This window comes from Megalops cyprinoides, chromosome 20 (assembly GCF_013368585.1).
Source record: "Megalops cyprinoides isolate fMegCyp1 chromosome 20, fMegCyp1.pri, whole genome shotgun sequence".
Classification (NCBI taxonomy): domain Eukaryota; kingdom Metazoa; phylum Chordata; class Actinopteri; order Elopiformes; family Megalopidae; genus Megalops; species Megalops cyprinoides.
In genome coordinates this window covers 20968698-20989545 of record NC_050602.1, presented here as the reverse complement: position 1 = coordinate 20989545, position 20848 = coordinate 20968698, and the positions used below count along the sequence as shown (strand labels likewise).

Below are 20848 nucleotides of genomic sequence, written 5' to 3'. Positions count from 1 at the left end.
ATAATTTCAGGATACAGACTAGTGGGGGAATATTTTTCTTTCAAGTGTGACCTCTTTGGGCTCCATACTAGTGCATTTGTACTCAATTTTAAAAAATGTACATATTTTACATATACATGCGTGTATATATATATATATATATATATATATATATATATACACACACACACACACACATCCTTTGGCTTGTTCTAGGTCCAGCATGAGGGGGTTTTCCCTGTCAGAGGTCAGTTGTTCTGCGGAGAAAGTATTAATATGCTAATAAAGAGCTGCTCTGTGGGTTGATTGCAATGACATGTTGACCAAGTGTGTCCATTAAAAGTTGTCCAGGCCCAATTTGGATATAAAATATGACATCAGAGGAGGCATCTTGCTTATTTAACCTGCACACAGAACTGCGTTTGCTACTGTGGCATCTACTATCACAGACCACTGGTGTCTTTTCAAAAGATAAGATATGAAAATTGCACTTTTGCACAAGGGGATCTGCTCCATAGGTGATGTTCTGGTTGTAAAGGATCTACACAGTCACCTTTTAGCAATAACTTGGCTTTTACTGCTTCACACAGATCCAGAGGCAATTGGTTATAATGCCTGCAGATTGTGTTCATTGCAATTCTGAGGCCAAACTGCTTTATAAATTCAGCACGGATAACCCTAAAACATAAAATCACCTCATTCCAGATATGAGATAAATTATTATTTTGTCAGATAAAACCAGATCTTTTTAGGTTATTAATAATTCCAAAGCCATTTGTGGAAGAACCCTTGGATCCAGAATCCAGTGAGTAATACTGACAATAACTGGACTGGAAAGTCTTGTGATTCTTTCTTGCACAGACAAACATGGTTCATTTCTACAAAATAAGTCAGTTGTCCTTGAATGACATTTTCAAGAGGCTTTGTGTGGAGGATTCGGTGGTGATGCCAGTTGGACTGCTACTGTACATAGCCGTTTTTCCCAAAAAAACTGAGACAAAGAGGAGGGCGTCAGATCAATGGTGTCCAACAATTAACAAGCTTTGGGGGGGGGGGGGGGGCACACATCAGATAGTTCTCCTTCTGCTACTCTGCACAGACATGTAATGAAAGCCAGACTAACCATCAGTGCTGCTTCTCTCTCAAAGCATAGCTGCTTGCATTCAAGTATGCTCTTTCCAGCTCTTACTCCTGAGGTACTCCCAGGAGCAAATCTGTTGTAATCTGTTGTAAAGCACCATCCTGTGCTTTGTACTGAGACTTCAGGGGATGGCTCCTATGTTCTACCCACTCTCCTCTTTTCTTTTTCATCTCTCATCCTCTCATTATAACGGATTGAAGGGCCTTTCTGGGGTTTAAGAAGCAGAGAAGTTTTAGATCTAAAGCAGAGAACATTTTAGATCAAATCTCCAAGAGGCGGTTGAGTAACTGGATTTCAGCTGTCCTAAAAAGAAAGCACAGAAACACAACTGAGAGGCTAATGTCTGGCCAATAGGGGTGGTCGCTGCTTCCTGAAAGCTCACTCCCAGTGAGCCTCCCAGAGAAGCTTCTAATGTGGTTCATCTGGCACGTACAGCTCAGCGGAGTCCGGACCTCACTGCCGCCTTCGACGAACGCACGCCGTCCCGAGGGCATCTCAGGGCACCTCGGGCGGCTGTCAATCACATCAATTAGCGGTGGGAGTTAATCGCTTTCGGGGCAGTTAATTGGGTGTTAAGAGGTGCGCATGTCTGCCCGAATTAGCCAGTCAGACTGACTGACTGCGTCCCACATCCAGCGCAGGAACACTTTAAGCCCGCAGCGCCAGGTGTCTCGCCCCGCGGATTACAAGGAGGCTTCACACCAAGTGCTTCAGATTTAAACACACCAGAGCGGAGGTGCCCAAAGCCATTAGAACTGCTGTTAATCAGATGGCCGAATAGCACCCCCCACCCCCACTGACATGTTATCATCAGAAACACCTCCTTCATTCACCTGTTCAACTTTTCAGTCATTCACAGTTCATTCATGGGGTGCACTGGTTCAGGAGCCTGACTCAAGCTCAGGGAGCTGCAGGTTTGAATCTTATTTCATTAAGGAGGGTATATAACCTGGTTTGTTTCAGCAAATACATGGTAGGACTCATGGTAGCACATGCAAGGTCCCTCATTCACCTGCTCACCAAGTGCATGGCTCCCCCAGAGTAAAGACAGTACCTTTGTTTTACCACTAGATGGCAAAAAGGCACTAATGAGGGGATCCACCAAAGCAGTCAAAGCCTCAGACCAGCGCTTGTGTTGATTTTAGCGTCCACTTTGCTGCCATCCTCACAGAAATCTGTCCGCTTTCCAAATTTTTTTTTAGAAATGAATGTGATCTCAGAAAGATGTAATCTCAACTTGCCTTATTTTTGTACAGATGTAACAGTTTGCATTCTCTAGTCCTAGATGCTACTCTCCCATTCTCTGTCTCTGTACACAACAGCAAAAGGATGTTGCATAATTTTGATTTGAACATAATGATATTTGTCTCTTGCACTAAAAAGAGAGAAGCAATGCTTAGTCATGGCCGTCTCTGTCTCAAGGATTTTTCAAATCCAAGCACTTATGTGTACATACGGGGGTCACATGTGGACATGCTTATACTGATATTTTTTGAGGTATTTATACAGCAATTGTAAAATGGCTTTTGACATCATCTGCTTCCCAAGTCAAATACCTAACAACACAACAAACAACAAAACAAGTTAAACGAGTTAAACAAAAACACACGTATAACATTTCTTCACAGCTACTGATTGTCATTGTAGAATCTCTGCTCCCCTTTTAAGGCAGAGCTCCTAAAAGTCTCTGGGACACTCTGCTCCTGGTGCCGCAGTGAGCTGAAACCGGTCACAAGAATTCTTCAAAGGGCAACGCGCCTCCAGTGGGGTCCGTACGTTCCCAGTTCCTTCTGATCACTAATCACGTGATCCACCTCTGGATCTGCAGACACGGTGTACCTCAGAGCGATCTTTTGACAGTGAATTTGGGAAAAAAAAAAAACAATCTGAACGATCTGAACAATCAAAATGTTTTGCTTTTCCAGTTACGCACAGTAAATTGTATATTTTTGCAGCCATGGTGTACGCCTCCTTGGTGAACACAGACGTGATGCTGGGCAGTTGCACTAGACAGGAGATGCTCCACTCCAGCATGAGACTCAAGTGCACCAGGAACACTGACGTCCTCTGCTCTGTTCTGCGCCTCACTGCAGAATGTCCCACGTGCAACAATAGTGCTCACAGGTCATCCTTCTTTACCCGGGTGCCCGGAATGACGACGATCACATTAAGATGCAACGTAAAACAAACAACGAAGGAAAAAGCAAATGAAATTTAAAAACAACAACAACAACAACGACAACGGCGGAAATGGAAATGAAGGAAGTGAATGTTCTCAGTGAGGGTCTTTCCAGCGAGGTTTGTCACATGGGCTGCCAGGTCTTATCCATGGACTGGAGGTGCTCCTTGGCCTTCATCCTCAGAGAGGCGATGCTCGAGCTTCGCTGGTCCGCATCCTCCAGCGGGTACTTGTCGGTGTAAGGGGCAGGGCACTGGTAAGGGGGCGGGGCCAGGGGCTGCATGCTCTGCGGCATGGCCGGGGGCGTGTTGAGGAAGCTGTGGGTGGGGTAGACGGGCTGCAGGCCCTGGGCGGGTCCCATGAACCCCGGCATGCTGTGCATGGGCGTGCCGCTGGATAGCGGGGAGGTCAGCCAGGGGTCCAGCGGGAGGGAGTTAGTCATGGGGCCCACGTTGGCGGGCATGGGCGGCCGGTTGAAGGAGAGCATGGGTGAGTCATGCAGCTTCATGCTGCTGGAGTCCATCTTCTCCTGGCGCCTCCATTTGGCTCGTCTGTTCTGGAACCACACCTGGAGGGGGCAAGACACAGGGAAAAGAAAAGAAAAAAATGAGAAAAGCAGGACAGAATTTTTTTTAAAAAAGTTTTACTAAGAAAAATCAACTGCCTTTAATCACTTTTACTGTAAACCATAGCTTCCTCTTAGGTGAGTAAACTGGCTGAGGGATTCGTATTGCATTACATTATTGTCATTTAGCAGATATCTTCTATCTTTTATCAACTTACATTATTACATTACATTATTACATTATTACAATTTTATCCATTCATACAGCTAGGTATATACTGTGGCCATTGTGGGTCAAGTACTTTGCTTACTTTGTCAAGGGTACAACAGCAGTGCCCCAGCGAAGAACCAAACCAGCAAAAGTTTGGTTACCAATCCCTGCTCCTTTCCACTATGCCACACTGCTGCCACCAGCTTTAACCCACTTTATGGGGTGGAATAACCTAACTGCCCTGTTTCATACCCCAGAGTCTCAAGTCACCAATATAAAACATGTCGCCCTTATCCGTAACACCCCAATGACATCTAATTCACCATGACACAAGGAAAGTAGTTCTATAATGGCTTATGGTTGTTGAAGATTCCCAACCGGAGCAGACCGGTGACCCTCCTGCTTACCTGCACGCGGACCTCGGGCAGGTTGACCTTCATGGCCAGCTCCTCGCGGCTGTAGACGTCGGGATAGTGGGACTTCTCGAAGGCGCGCTCCAGCTCGTGCAGCTGGTAGGTGGTGAAGGTGGTGCGGTTCCGCCGGTGCTTCTTCTTGGGCTGGTCCTCCTCCAGCGGGTCGGGCGACTTCCCGTCGCTCTCCACGCCCTTCTGCAGCTCGCCCAGCTCGCCCTCGCACTTGTTGGAGAAGAGGCCCGAGTCTGAGGGGCGAGAGGGAGGGAGAGAGGAGGAGCGGCGATGGGTTAGAAATGCACAAATCCGGCCTGCAGTGTGGTGCAGGGGTCATAACCTTGAGGTTGCGAACTCAGTTCCCAGATGGGGCACCGCTGTTGCACTGCTGAACCAGAATCGCCGCAGTAAATATCCAGCTGTATCAATCGATGCGCTGTAAAACTGTAAGCTGAATCATTCTGTATTATGGTTTTTGTAATAATGTGATGCAAAATGAAACATCCTGGTGAGGGATGTGATCATTTAACATCCAAAGTTGACTACTTATGACTACTTATGGTTCCCTCTCCTCATCAAGAATAATATATATTATACACCTTACTAATTGAAAAAGTCAGATATTTACTCAAACCAACAGTGTCCCATCTATCGTTTGATCACATTACCATTAAAAGAGGAGATGAGAAGAGAACAGATTTCAGCACATTGGACAGCATCCTCTGAACACAGCACCATTCTTTCTTTACAGTTCAGCTGTACAGGATCAGAGCATACAGAGCAAGAATGATGAAGGAACAAATCCCAGGTGGGCTATCTGATAGTGCCCTTGAATGAGGGACATAATCTGACTTGCTTAAACAAATACCTTGCAGTATAACTGAACAGCACTTCAGCTGTAAGATACAGTATGTAAGCAGCCCTGAATGAGGATGTCTTCTCGCCCTTAGCAAATAAATAGCCCTGAAAATCGAAACGTGCTGCATGTGTCTTATAAATAGCTGTTCCTTCTGACCAGGTCAAAGGTTGTTCTCCTTCATTTCTCATGCCTGCACAGCATTCAAAACACAAATTGCGTCCTCCATTTTCTTGAGGGTAGAGTCCATGCTCTAGAGGGAAAGAAAATCCCGTGTGTGACGCTGGCCGCTTGCTTTCACCGCAGATTTCTCCGTAATCCTGTGGGGAAACAGCTGTGTCCCTCCAGGCCTGCTGAGACCCATGTGCTTCCCAGCCCTAATCCACCAAAACGGCTTCATTTGTGTCTATTTCGCGGAGGCCCTCGGTAAGCACATTACATCCTGTGAGAAAATTAACATCGCGCGAAGCCGCCTTGTGTTTGGTTCCGAGCGGACGCTAAGTCACACTCAGAGGTGATAATTAAATAATGAGCGTATAAATGGCTGTCGTAGCAGCAGACCTGTGTAAATCTGTTGAAGATCAGCTGTGTCTGTGCAGTCTTCCAAACATACTCCACCTCTATATTTGCACATATGCCCAAGCCCAGTTGGTTTAAGGCTGTTTTCCAGTCTTTTACACACACTTAAACAAAATGTATGCATCACTTGGCCAACATGGAAAGAGCATTTACAGCTGTGTAGCCCTCTTTACATCAAACATTCACTAAATCAAACAGCAATAATAGTAATGATTATGATATGGATGAAGATGCTATCAATAATATTAATAATACATGAAATGTATTAACAGTAATGAAAGCAACCTTTTTTTTATCAGGGCCACTTATATTCCTCTCATTAACTGGCAGTGACAGAGGCCACGGAGGTGCATGGATGTTTCAGCGCCTCGTCATGTCGTTAGCGATGCCGGCGCAAAGATGGGGGGGGGGGTCAAGTCGGGGTGACGGGCTGCCGAGTGGGCTGTCGTTCTGCTGGAACCCTCTGAGGTTCCGCGGTAGGTGGTGGGCAGAGAACGTGCAGGCGGAGAACGTCCCTTTGTGTTTGAAGAGAACGTTCTGTTCCAGCCACGGGACAGAACTCCAACAAAAGAATGCAAGAAAAAAACCCTGTCTTTGAAGTTCAGAACAACTCCCAAATCCCAAAATACACGCTAATTATGAGGATATTTTGGGGCATTGTTTTTTCTATAAAGACAGTAAAAAAAATTGTCAGCTCCAATGTCAACATTTTTCTATTTGAGGAGTGAGGGACATTCTTTCTGACAACTGTGACACATAGTACATAAGTTTAAGTGATACATTTTTAAGAAGCATTCAGATTTTTTCCCCATTCTTACAAAAAATTTTGTCAATATCATTCACTGCCAAATTTGTGCTGTGAAAGGTCTAAAGGGAGGTATTAGCTGTGTGAATTGTGGCTCAAAGCTGATAACAATAAACATTGCAATTAGATTGCATGTCATCGTGTCATCAACGTGTTAAAGACACACAAAATTCAACATTAAGGCCATCTCATTTCTGATGGATATCAAGGACACCATTGACTAAACATATCTAGGAAAATATCTGTGCAATCTTAATACTGTTCAGCAGGAAGGAATTATAGGAGTTCAGACTGGGGATCCCATCATCGAGCCACTGAACAATCCACCATTGACCTAATCACATTGAAATCCAGTCAGGGAAGACTCCTGTCCTTACATTGCCATTTGTGCTGGTTCTGCTTGCCCTGAAAGAGCATTGGAAGGTCGTGGTGACTGACATTACATGATCTGTCACAGTACCGTGGTTACGACACCTTCTCCCGCTCGTAAAGATCCTCTCAGTCAGGTCAGCCACTGACGCAATGGAACGGCACCACGCGCTCGGAAAGCCTTGGTCTTGTATTGGTGCCAAAAAGTTGTGTAACGTTTACGTTAGGGAAGAGCAGGACAAACAGTGTGCTGTGATTCTAATGCAGTCTGCATGTGAAGCATCAATGGCAAATGCAGTGTCATGATTATAGACGTGAGCTTGGTGGTTCCCGATGGTTTCGAATCCCAAATGAGTTGCTGTACCTTTGAGCATTGTGCCTAATTGCTTAATGAAGTCAGCAATTATCCTCCTTCATAAATGGATAATACTTGGAATCCAAAATCCACAAGAGACCTGGGATAATTGAGTCTTTTGAGCGCATAAATTATAATAAAAATAATGTTCCTGTATTAAGATGAAAAATTCTGACCCTCAAAGCATTGTTAGATAAATCAAGTACAATGGTTTATGTAGAACAGAACTAACATCTCTCTGACTTATCTGACTCCCTCTCTTACAAGCCCTTGTTAAAATCACATGACTTGTGTTTGATTGATGACATTGAGATAGCTATCTGGGGAACTGATTATGGCTGGGAAGAGAAGAAGGCAAAATTAGGGGAGAAAATGAATTGCTCCATGCTTCAAGGCAGACACTGAGGCCATTTTTTACTGCTGTGCCAGACTGCGTTTAGGTATACCATAAAATAGAGTGAGAATGTAGTGCCACAAAGAAATGAAGCCAATACTTTTACCTTTCGCTGTCCTTTTAGTTATTGCATGATGGCTTTGTTGAGCCTTTTTGTACGTAAATCACATCAGCCTTTCCCTGCTGTGATAGTGCTATATATAGTGCTGTGTATATAGTGATCCTAAAGCCCAGAGGAATCACCACATTCTGAACATTTTACAGATAAGATCACAGATCCAAACTATAACCAAAACAACATGAAATGGCAAAGGAGGAACACATGTAACAGCCAAAGAGCTGGGGTGAGGAGATACTAGATGCAGTCTGAAGAGGTGGCTCTCCAGTCTGTGGTGGAAGATGGTCAGAAGCTCTGCTGTTCTGACCACTGTGGAGAAAGTCAATACAGTGCATGTGGGCCAGGGCAGACAGTAGACCTGACTGAGACGTGGGGACCTGCAGGGGAGAGGTGGCCAGGCGTCCCCAGGTTTCAGATCAGAGAGATCAGTCTCACAGCTCTGTTTCTCTAAGTGAGGGCTGCAAATTACTGCCTCTGATTGGATCTAGGGGACAGTGATAGCACTTAATGCAATGAGGCCTGTTTGGGTGCAGGCGGTTTGGGAAAAAAGCAGTGCCCTTCATGTTCAACAGCCTGTTGGTTGAGGCTTAGAAAAGGAGCCACTGACCAAATGCACAAGAGGGCTGGTTTTGAATTGAGATGCAGATGTTACAACCTGAGTGATCTACCATAACTGCAGTCACCAGCTGTGTTCATGCTGTGCAGAATGTTGTGCAGATTCACAGATCTGAATATCATCTGATAGGCTGCCATTCCATTCATAGTCTCAGCCGCAGCCAGTCCATACACTATCAAGATCAGTGGCTGCACAAACTTCTGTGATGACTCACAGCTCTTAAACAGGACTGCCACGCCCGGGAGAGACTCACCGTGATAGGCTGGCTGCTCTGTGCTGTTGCCCATGGGAGGCAGGTGTCCGTAGGGGTGAGGGGAGTCCTGTTTCCCAGGGTTGCCCAGGGCCTCCAAGTCCGTCTTGTGGGGTCCAGGGGCCCCCGCGGGATTGAGCAGGGGATCCTGGTCCTTGCTGAAGCCCAGGATGACGTCAATGCTGTGGACCCGCCCTCCTGCCGCCGCCCCGCCCCCCTTCATCATCTCGTGGAAGTTTGCAGGTGAGAGGCAGCCGTCGTCCACCATGCTCATGGTATCCAGTGACAAATGCATCCGAACGTCTGGGCTCTTTCCCTCCTTCAGCGGGGAGAAAAAAGGAGTGGTGCACACGGGTGTGGCAGAGACACGGGTTCGAGTCCAGAGCTCTCTCACATGCAGGGGAACAGAGATGATGGGCTGGGGAAAGCTGAGTGTGAGCTGGAGGCCCCCTTCCACAGAAAGCAAGAGCTACTGAAAGGGAAAGGACAGTCTTATCCTTTACTCTTCTCTGTCTTCAATGACTCCACCTTTTCACCTGTGAAAAGTAACATTGAGGTCTTCATGTTTCACCAGTTGCATCAGATGAAGTTTATGAATACACAGAGTGAAAATCATTAATGCCAAATACAAAAGCTTGTGACAAATTTTTCTGGGAAAATAACACTCAGGGAAATAATGACATTGTCTGTATGAAATATTTTTAGAACTGTCATTTAAGATCTGTTTCATTCATGGGTGTTTGCTGTGTCCACTTTTTTTTTTTTTACTTAAACATATTATATTGATATAATGCAGTTCAGTTGCTCTGTAGTTGGTTTGATTTGATGGTTTGTACTCCCCCTGCTCATGACAGCGCTGCCTTCCGAGTTCTCTCAGGCAGCCCAATAGGAAATGACTTGCACCAATACGCAACATTTCACTGACATTCCACCAAACTGCTGCATTTCACAGCGTTCTTAGATGATGCCATCCTTACATCACACTTTATAATGCGCTTGGGTAGAACTGCGCAACCCTGAAAGCGAGAATGGAAAGGCTGCTGGTAATTGAAGTCTTTTCATCAGACTTTGGAATTGCGCCCGGGCCTTGATCTTTGGAACCTGGGAGTACACAGTTCTCCTGAAATCCTTCTAAAACGCCACTTCATTCGAGGACACGAACGTCTTTCGGTGGCAAATGGCAACTGTGTCACCCGTGCGCTGCGCCCTGGACCACATATCGTGTGTGTCGAAGCAGAATAGCTGTGGACAGGTAACTACTCTGACCTTTAACCCGAACATAATTATGGTAAAATCGACCCAAACCATCTACGGTTTGTCCAGGAATCTCCTCTCGAACTGTAAAACGACAATTGTAGAAGAGAAAGAGAGATACCTGGGTACAAATCTTCAGAGATTTGATTTGGTGAAGGAAATTAAAAATTGTCCAGTTACCGTAAATAAATTTATCTTGAAACGTACACTTGCTTTTTTGAATTGCCCTAATTGGCACAAAGTCTTCCGGCTTTGTTTCATGCAATTGAACATATTTCAACATTTAAATTAGACACCGATTTTCTTGAATAAGATATATAGAAGCAACTCGGTTTTCCAAGTTCGTAGGAGGAATAGTGAATATCGATATAATACTTTGCATTGGGAAGTTCTCCTTTAATGAGATTTATTAGTCAGTCGTTCGGAAGCCGAACATCAAAGCAATGGCCTGTTAATTCTATTATGCCGACCCTTCGAAAAGTATTTGATAATGTCATGGGGTTGCTAAAAGGTTTAACGAATTTTAAACCAGCCGGGCATGTAATGCCAAATCCTTTTCGGCCATTAAAAATGCATTAGTCAGAATAAAGGTCTGATAAGAACATTACACTCATAATCTGACTGTTTGCAAGGCTAATTGACAAAATCTCATTTAAAGTGGTCAGCTGGCCCTTTCGCTTATTTTTTTAGCTTTAGATTTCTGTTTAAGTTATAGTTTTGTGTATTAAAATGATGACTATTGCACGTGCAGTATCATTCATTGGCAGTCAACAATAGGTGTTGTGTGTCCTTGGTCTCACAAATATGTAGCGCAAACATTTTCGTATCAAATATTTCGTTCAAAGAGCTTTCCCACCTACTTTTTTGCAAAAAGGTAGAGGATGACCAATACCAAAATAGTCCCAGGACAGTTGAAGTTTGAATTCACGAACAAAAACAACAGAAAGCGGTTCTCTAGTCTAGTGCTTTTAAAATGTATTTTGTATCATTACTTTGTCCCGAATATCCATGCATGTTATGAATTCATTCATACTCATCAGTTCGTTAGAATGGGTAAAGCAGGTTAGAGGAAAAAAATGTCATTCTAGTTTCAAAGAAGTCGACAATTAATAAAAGCAAAAGTAAAAGTTTACAAAATGTCCTTCCCAGAAAAACAAGGGAATAAGGATAACAACCATGAACTAACATAGAGAAAATGAATGTATGTTTGTGTGCAGTCATTAGGGATTAAGTGAATGCACACTTTTAAAAGATATATATATATATATATATATATATATATATATATATATATATATATATATATATATATGCTAATAAAAGGATGCACATAACAGTCTTAGAAGGTACAGTAATTAGGCCTTCTTACTATGTCAACTAAATGAGTTTTGGATGTAAGATTAAAAGCATGATTACAATAGCTTTTGATGAGCTATTTTCAGTTATTTAGAGTTTATAGCATGCTTTAGAGTACAGGGAGACATATAGCATAAGTTATATGTTCACAGTCTCTGTTTACTTTGTTACAACAGCACCAATAATAATAATAATAATAATAATAATAATAATAATAATAATAATAAAGAGCTCAGATTGCCCCTTAAATTATTTAGTGTTCTTATCAATAATCTCCATTATTCATCTTCTAAGAACTTGGCAGCAACAGTGGCAGTAGCTGCCTTTATCTGATTTCGCTCATTCGATTTTCATGTTAATCCACAGAATATGCATTTTCTTGTATGTTTAATTCTAATCGGTTCTTAACTGTATTGCAGCTGATAATGCACATACCTTATGGAGCGTTTCGTTTGGTGCGGGCTGGGAAATGTGACCCTCGGGATCCAACCTGTTACCTCAAAACACCGATCCACAAGTGTTGACGCTTCGCACACCTAACTGACAGCAAAGATGGTCATGTTCCACTCTTTGTAACCTCCTTATTCCTCGCTGCATAACCTGTCCCAAAGAAGCCTGGTGCAAGCAAACAAATAAAAAATGATTGCACAGATATGATTTAAAAAAATGTTACTGATGAGGACGACTTTAAATGAGTTCACAGAGGGTTTTGCCCTTTTTGCCTAATGTCTGCTGAAGCCCTGCAGATGACGGAGGTACGCCGGAGACTGGAAATACAGCGAAAGGATTAGAGAGGTTTATTAATTGGGATCCTTCCCCTTTAAGAATGATTGACAGGTGTTTTCTGGTCAAGTAATTGCTCTAAACGTAGCTTCCATTCAGCCACAGTGGAGGCCGCAGCTAATGAACCAGGGACAAGACTTTCTTTCAAAAAATCTTTTGTCTTAAAGACAAAGAAGTTGTGCTGAAACTTTTCTGTAATCCCCTCATTACTCTAACGAAAGAGTATATTAAAAAAAAAACTTTCTGGAGAAATAACGTTTTTTTTTTTTTTTTGCACATGTGAACACAGAGGCAATTGTGAACGTTTTGCAGTGCACAAAATAGATGAGTTTAAAGATATTAGTGCTTTCAATTAAACATTTGTGTACTGCTGTTTTTTTTACACTCAAATAATTATATATATATCAATAAAAGGTAAACACTTGTGTAAATAGGGCAATTCATAACAAGCAGAACAAGATGATTGTATTGTGATTTTATTTATTTTATTTTTTAAAGGAATACTCAGGATTGAAATGGTGTGGAGGTGCTGGAGTCTCATTTGTCATGTTCATTTGGAATTAGTTCCTCATTATTTATTTTAAATTAGACTGCAGCTCCTTGTTTGTTAAGTATCTCTGTCACAAATGCATATGCATGTCAATAAACAGAAGGGCCTAAATGAACATTCAGCGTGCAACAGGTGTAAAAAAAACACAAGATCTGGAGATGGTATAATCTTCACAACAACCTTTTGACTAATGACAGTCATTTTTATTATTCATAATGTTTTAGGTGTTGTGACACCTTTGTAGCACAAAATGCAAGATGCCTGCTCTGTTGTAATACAGGCATTCAGTTATACAGCATGAGGTTGTTTCCCTTCAAAGGAGCTTGGTTTGTCAAAAGATGTTTGCAGGTTCAAATCTTGGCTGGACTACTGCTGTTGGAATCATTAGCAAAATGTGTATAAAACTGAATTATTTTTGTAAAATATCCATTGGTGCATATGGACAAAATGCAAACTGTGTGAATCACCATACACAAGTGTATCTGCAAAGCAAATACGTTAGAGTAATGCATTCATAAGAAATGAGTAAGCAAGTAAACAGATGTAGCTGTGGCAGTCTACGTTTGGTAAAAGGCAGGTACTTACAGGATAACATGGAGTTTCATTTAAAAAGAAAAAACAACTGTATTCCAGTACACATTGCAGAACAGGTTCCTGGATCTGTGCTGGCTTTGCAGAAATGAGAGTTGTGTACTGAGCTACAAGGAAATAGGTCATTTTGATCCACTGATTAGTCTGATTTGTAAAATGTTGCTTATAAAAAGTATGGTCACACTTAAATTGGCCTGTTCATATTGTTAGAAAATAGATCATATATATGATTGATATATATGACGTATTAGCAAAATATTTTCAGCAGTGTACTGCTGTACACATAGTAAGCAATTTGTAAGTGGATAGTAAGATTTTCAGTCTGATTGCTGGTATACACAGAGAAATGACAAACCACAAACACACACACTGTGTGTTCCGCTAAAATAACATCACACAATTTATTAGGCACTTCATAATGAATTTACTCTCGGCATTATATCAGCTGTGAAAAAATACACAAATAATTTGTAATATTCATTTTTTATCTTAACTTTCTATTCCAATTTATGTGTCAGAGTACTTCACAGCTATTCTTTAAATGTAAAGGATTTCTATCTTTCGATAATATCTCTTTTTCTCACATTACATGTTATTGATTTCATTGGAAATGGAGAGGGCACGGTGGGACAGGAAGTGCTGAGACTTAACAATCAGGTTCCTGGAAGCAGAGAAATTTTGGTTCTTTGAATCCTTAGGTAGCGCCGGCACGTGCCGGGACCAGCTGATGGCGGCTATTCAGAAACTGCAGTCTGTATGGAAATGCAGGCTAAATATTTGCCGGTATTCTGATTGTGTGTGGTTGGAGTTAGGTCACTTCAAACCTTGACTGAAAAGTAATTGTCTTGACAGCATGTTTGGGATATATGTGGAACTCCATATAGGAAAGAACAAGCTGCTCCACATGTGCATTTAATAGTGTCTAGCTATGTTTACTTCAGTGTGAAATTAGCATGGTGTCCTGTTGATTCATTTTCATACACATCATTAATGTGCAGGAAACACCATCATTAGGCCTGTTGGTTGGTTTTTGGAAGTGGTTGGAAGTGGATTTTGGAGGTCAGCTGTACTGGCATACATGAAACACTATGGACAGAGTTGCACATTAATGTAAAGAGATTATGTGTTATGCATATAGAATTATTTATATTCTTATTGCAGTAAACCTGAAATGGGAAAAAAAGGGCTGTTCTGGTGGTGAAGCGGTTGCTTTAAGATTTCCTGGGCTGCCAGTGAGCTACTCCAAAGTCTTGGCTGAGCTGGAGCAGCTGAGTGTCACAGAGATCAACCCAGCCCGTAATGAGGTTAAGAACTCCTCTGGAGATTTCCTCTGACCTCAATGAAATCTAAAGATAAGTTTAAGGTGCTCCTGCCGGTCCTGTCTGCGGGATGAACACGAAGATATGTAACAACAACAACAACAAAAATCACCAAAAATAATGACACAGTGACACGGTGCTCATAATGGCTACATGATTGGATTATATGATCACCTCAACTCCCCTTATGGCAGTTTAAAATGGAAGCAACTCAGTTAACCCCGTATAACCGATGATGCCGTTTACACCAGTTGCCCAACAGAGGGGAAGGAAGGTCATAACTTTGACCGTAAAATATGAAAATGTTTTCTCTTTAGGTACATTTTACATTTCCCTTAAGGTTTGTAATGTTTATTGACTGATGAAAAACAGGTGATAATTGTTGTAAAAAAGTACAGTACACCACCAACAGCACAAATGATGAATAATCCTCACTATATCTTAGAACAAATTAATGACATTAAGAGTCATAATGTCACAATATTTTATGTCATCAATTCCCAGTCAGAGCATGGGGTCACAGATGTACTCTCAGTCTTATATTGTGCCCAATGCCCAAATCAAAGCATGTAATCATGCATGCCCCCTCTCTGACAGTTTTCAGGTTGTTATGGAATTGAGACCTGTTGTTCTGTAATATCATAATCTCTTTACAGGATCATGTAAGTCTTTGCTTGGAACTCCAAACAACATGCTTGCCCTTTGACTCCGTGGCAACGCTTCTAAGGTAAGAGGTCAAAGGTTAAATCAGGCATATCACGTGACCTGCCAGGCTCCCCAGACCCAATATCTGCTGGGGACCGGTCAGTTGAATGGTTCGCTAGACCATCCCCCTTGCTGTCATTCAGTGTAGATCTAAGACCAGGACATCATCAGAACCTGCGTTCTTTGTGGATGTGCCGGGGCTCTTTCCCAAACTGACAGAGCAAGAGGCTCCGTACCTGTTAAGCACTGAAGCACGAGGAGCGGCAGAGGGGTTTTGGAGCCTCATCCTCTTTATCGTGACTCTGGGGAACACTCCTTCCAGGAATCGCTTCAGAGTCCAGTAAGACTATCCTCACAGATGGCCCGTACCTCTCCTGCCTTAGAAATCACAGGGGGAGGCTAAAGGGTGTTACCCCCTCTAACAGCAGCTTGGCTTCATGAATCTGGCCACCTGCCGTGGCATGGTTCTTCAACGTGGCAGCTATGTAGCTGTTACCACTGCGAGCTCAGACATGTTCAGTTATTGCTGGCATAGCCGGGCACGGTTCTGTCAGAGACAACCAATTACTCTAGAATGTTTTTGTCGTCACTGTCCAGATCTGCTGACCTCTGGTGTCCCCATGTCAGATTGCAGTGTCATAAAAGTGATGTCAGTACCAAGCTAATGAGAAGGAGTGTGCTTCCAGGACACTATGTGTGGTGATTGCAAGATCTGAATTATGTTTCTCAGTTTAAGTACATAACAGTGATAATATTATTGCTATGATCCTAGAATGAACTCATAACCCTAATAACCCACATTGTTATGAGTGTCCATTGCTTAAGTAGGGCTGAACGGAGTCGTAATCATTAATTTTGTAATGAAAACAACTGTAGAGGGGCAACTGGGAAACTGATCCTGTGACCTTTGGGTTACAGTGCCCTCACCACATTAAACACACTTAATGAGGAGGTGATAGTCTTAGTAAGGCGACTCCTCTCTGGAGCCATGAGCAGGCATCTGTGCCACCTTCTCTCAAACCCAGCCACACAGCGCTGTAATCAGCTGAGCCAAGGTAGCAGGGAACCATGTCAGGCAGAGAGAGCCTCCAACCTGGCAGAGTGGTGAAGAGCTGGCCTTTCAGACTTCCGGGAAGTATACTGTGGTACACTTGAGCAAGCTACTTCATCTCAGCTGCTTCAGTAAACCACGTTGTTCAATGCAGATAACACAATATGAAAGCAAAATCTATACTTTACTACATCATACATCATAGATTAAATACATGATCAGACTATAGTATAGGTTGTGACGGAACCAAGAAGTCCTCAGGTTCTGTAATATTGTTACAGGGGAACGAGGGTGTTTCCTTCAAAAGCGAAACTATGTCCAGCCTTTGGTCTCCTGGAAAAGATAAGAGGCCAGAGGGCAATTCAAAAGCACTCTCACTGCGAATTATGACTTTATCATAACTCCTTAACTGAAGCATCAACCTGTTGAAATCTGCATGAATCCCCTCAGAGGGCCAAATCTGGCACGAGATTGATTTTCCCTAAAGGGAGAACAGAGGTAGGCTGGGGTGGGGGGATTTGTAATCATTTTATCACGTTAATATATTAAGGCTGTACTCTTTTGCCTGTTTCCTCATTATCCTAATTGAGACCAAATTGGTTAAGAGGGTGCAGCGTAGGTATCAAGCTGCTTAGTTTTATCAGATGACAATTTAAGCCCGCCCCCGATCCTATTAGGGACAAAGCAGCTAACGTTTGTATGCGCTGTGTCAGCTTACAGCGGAGAAGGGGGGATGGAAGAAAGAGAGAGGAAGGGGAGGGTGGGAGAGAGGGCTGGTGTTCAGGCAGGTGGGAGAGTAATGTAGCTCTCTCCTTGGGGTTCAACACCTTTTTTTATTTCTCTAAGACCCCTCCTGGGGTAATAATCCACAGTCAGCTCTCCCCCCTTTTCCTTTCTCTAAGGGGATCTGGCATGACCCCCCTGTCATCTCCCTCGGTCGTCTTTTTGTCACAGACCCCCCCCTTACACACACACACACACACACACACAAACACGCACGCACGCACACACACACAAACACGCACGCACGCACACACTCACTCACTCTCCACTTCAATCACACCTGTAACCTGTGATGCCAGTTTTTTTATATCAATGAGTCTCCTTACCTTGGTCCTGGGGGCACACCGCATGTTCATTTGAGCTGTCATGTAAATACTGGCTATTATCAGATGCCTTTACATATAATCTGTTTTAGGTAATTTATACAAGAAGTGAAAGCTTTGGAAGTGTTTTTTGCTATTAAAGTTGTAATGATAATAATGCAATATGTTATTTTTAATGTAAGCCCCTTGAATCAGTTTAGGGTAGCTGTCTCAAGCTTTGTTTATTATTTGTGGAAGTAATTGTTTTAGCCCCCACTGAATTACTGATTACTCTTAATCAATGCAGTAGAATACCTGTCTGTATTGCTAATTAGTTTAATAGGCTCAGGTGAATAGAAAGAAGTTACAGAAACACCTTTACTTGTATCCCTCAGTTAGCACAACCCGTTGGCTGTATCAGAGACTTAACCTCGTATACCTGTTAAATGATGTCAAATCCAGATCAGTATTCAGTTAACGGCTCAATCGAACCTAATTAATTGAGAACCCAGCTGGTACAGGAGCCAGAGCACACGGCGTGCCCCCAGGACCAGAGCTGAGAAACACTGATCTGAACCCCAGCGTCCTCCTTCCAAATGTTGACACTGCCTAAGCCAAAAGCTGTGTCTTTGCTGTTAGCGGTATGACCACCCTTCCGGTGGACATGAATATGTAATATTGTCTTCATACACTCATTTGTGTGATTGTACATGTGAAGGAGGAGCCTTCACCCGTCCCCAAAATGGCCGCAATGTTCGATCACGTAGTGCTAATCATGTTCTCTTATTTAAAATCTGAATGTTAAGGATCCTTAATTTTTCCATTGTACTGCCTTTGCAGTAGACAAATCTTATTCCATCAGTTTCATTCTTAACAGGTTAATTGTGTAATTGTCAGTTGTAACTGTCATTGTGTGCATTTTAGTTTTAGGCAGCCACCCATTGGTTAACAAGCCACACCTGGCTTATTAAAGGCATATTAGATACAGGTGTGTGGGTAGAGGGCTCCTTTTTCTTTGGCAGTTGATTGTGTGCTGGTTCCTTTTTTGTTGGTTTGTAAATTAAATTATATATGTATTTTAAATATTTGCTCTTTCTATACATGTTTTGTTGCGAAAAGTGTCAGCCAGTTTCTCCCCGGTACAGTTCTAGGAAACAGTATTTTCATTGAGGCAAGCTGCACATCTTTTTGATATTGCATGAAACGAAGACACTGTTTATTGGACCAATACACTATACAAGGGGTTGAAGACAAGCTTTTTTCTTTTCAGCCACTTTTGACAGTTAGTCATCCATGCATTATGATCTCCCTGTAGTTATGTCCTCAGGCAGACTTTGTTTTACTTCACTGTTTTTTCCTGGTCATTCAGGGGCTTCTTGTTATTGTTCTGTGTGTGTCTTTGGAGGTGGGCCACAGTTTGATTCCTGGAAAGCTAGTGTGCATACTGGTGTTTGTCCCAACCACTTATCCTGACTTAATCAGGTCCAATTACTTAATCGGCGATATACATTGACACTGATGGTCGCCATAAGGTTACTGTGGTAAATATTTGAGTGTGGAGCAGCTGTGATGTCTTCAGCTATAATTAATCCTTTTATGAAAAGGGAGTAAATGACAGTGCTAATTCAGAAATAAAGAACAGGGGATTTCTGCTGTACTGAACCTTATCCAGAGCAACCTACACAGTTACAGACACATCATGTATATACAACTGGATATTTGCTGAAGAAATTCAGGTTAAGCAATTTGCTTTGGCGTACAACAGCCGTGTCCCACCTGGAAATTAAACTGGCAGCTGTCGTGTTGTGAGGACTGTTCCTTACCACAACACTTAACTGCTGCCTTACTTGGAGGCAGAGGGCAAGTGTGTGTTAATGATAACATTTTTTGTGCAACTCATTCTCAACTGCTGAGCTGCGGGGTGTTCCTCAGTTCCTTTTAAGATGACGCTTACAAAGGGATGACCACAAAGTTTCCTAACTACAAACTGGCATGTTTATATGCTTAAGAAAAGTCACAGAACAGCAGCTGGGTTTGGAACTGTTTTGTTAATTTGAAGAGAAAGGATTGGTACCACCTGGGTACCCTTCTGAAAGCGAGTCTCATCTTTCCTGCTCACATTCCTGTGAGTAGTGTAAGTAGTGCTAGTCTAGCAATGGCTGTTTAGTTAAGAACATGGAGGATTCCCCTGGCTTGACACTCCTCCATCCAGCTAACAATGAACAACTGCTAAAATCTTTATTGAATAATGGGAAACAGCTTGTTTTTCCTTTGAGACATGCTTATCTGTTTACACTACAGTACACCAGTATAATTGCCTCTCGAACCTCTCATAAGCTCTAACAATGACCACTCTCATCAGACCTCTGACATAGTTAAGTTTCATCTGAAAGAACCCACAGATGATACTCTACAGCATGGAATTGCTCAGTCCATATCGCCCTGACCAAGGCTGAATCGTGTTAGGGGCTTTTAACCAATATGTGTTTTTTTTCCAACATAAGGCCCCTGAGTGCTGCCTAAATTGCCACTGCCATTTTGCTTGTTCATTCGCATGCCTCAGTGAGCAGGTGAGGTAGTGCAGGACTCTCTGCGGTTTAATTGTAGCTGCTCAGTGTGTATAATGCGGGGTGTTGGGGCTTGAGGTGACCGCTGGGGTTTTGGGCTACACTGGGGTGCACCGAGCGCCCCTGCGGACAGACTCAGAGGAGCGCCGGCTCGCCCGCTGTCCACATAACATGCTTACCTGATCCACGCCATTAGTCTCACTGTGTTTCTGTTTACATTGCGCTGATGAGAGCTCGGCCAAAAAGAGGAGCTCATCATGTAATCTTGTCATTCTGCAAATTCAATTAGTTGACACCAGGAGGATAGGCAAGTGCCTGGACCCCATTCCGGAGAGAGGTGGACAAGACCATAAGACCCTGACGGATGCAGATAATTGTGGCCCCTTTGACCTCACAGATCTATGTTTGTTTTCTAGGCTGCGTTATCTTTAAGTGACCCCCCTCTTTTTACTCATGTTTCCAGCACATTCTCAGAAAGTGTGTGACACCTGCCCAAAAACCTACAGGGAAAGTGGTTACCAAAGGTTGCCACGTAATTCTGTCCTTTGACAATATTTATTTAAAAGGGACCTTTGTAAGCTTCACATGTCCAACTAAACATGTTCCTTGTGGTTGACTTTCAAAGTTTTGTAAAGTTTTTACAATAAAGCTGATATTTTTCAAACTCCAAAAGACATGAGCAAATTTATGATGTAGAAGAGATGCATTTCAGTAAACTGACTAATTTCCCATTTCAGACCTGGGTTCGGAGTTAATCTACCTG

General features: G+C 42.8%; 1 protein-coding gene across 1 annotated transcript; it reads right to left on the bottom strand.

The window, feature by feature from the left end:
* Positions 1–3423: 3423 nt before the first annotated feature.
* Positions 3424–9119, bottom strand: LOC118796013 (retinal homeobox protein Rx1-like). Its single transcript, XM_036554848.1, has 3 exons — positions 8828–9119; positions 4483–4733; positions 3424–3867 (listed from the first exon to the last, which is right to left on the bottom strand). Exons 1-3 carry the CDS (start codon positions 9117–9119, stop codon positions 3424–3426), a joined length of 987 nt encoding a protein of 328 aa, XP_036410741.1.
* Positions 9120–20848: the final 11729 nt, after the last annotated feature.

Bases quoted from the DNA above. Each gene is read 5' to 3' on its own strand.
- LOC118796013 (XM_036554848.1), bottom strand. From the start codon at position 9,119: ATGCATTTGTCACTGGATACCATGAGCATGGTGGACGACGGCTGCCTC. The intron at 4,734-8,827 runs GTGAGTCTCTCC...CTCGCCCCTCAG, and splicing joins AGAGCAGCCAGCCTATCACG to ACTCGGGCCTCTTCTCCAAC. The intron at 3,868-4,482 runs GTAAGCAGGAGG...TGCCCCCTCCAG, and splicing joins TGCCCGAGGTCCGCGTGCAG to GTGTGGTTCCAGAACAGACG.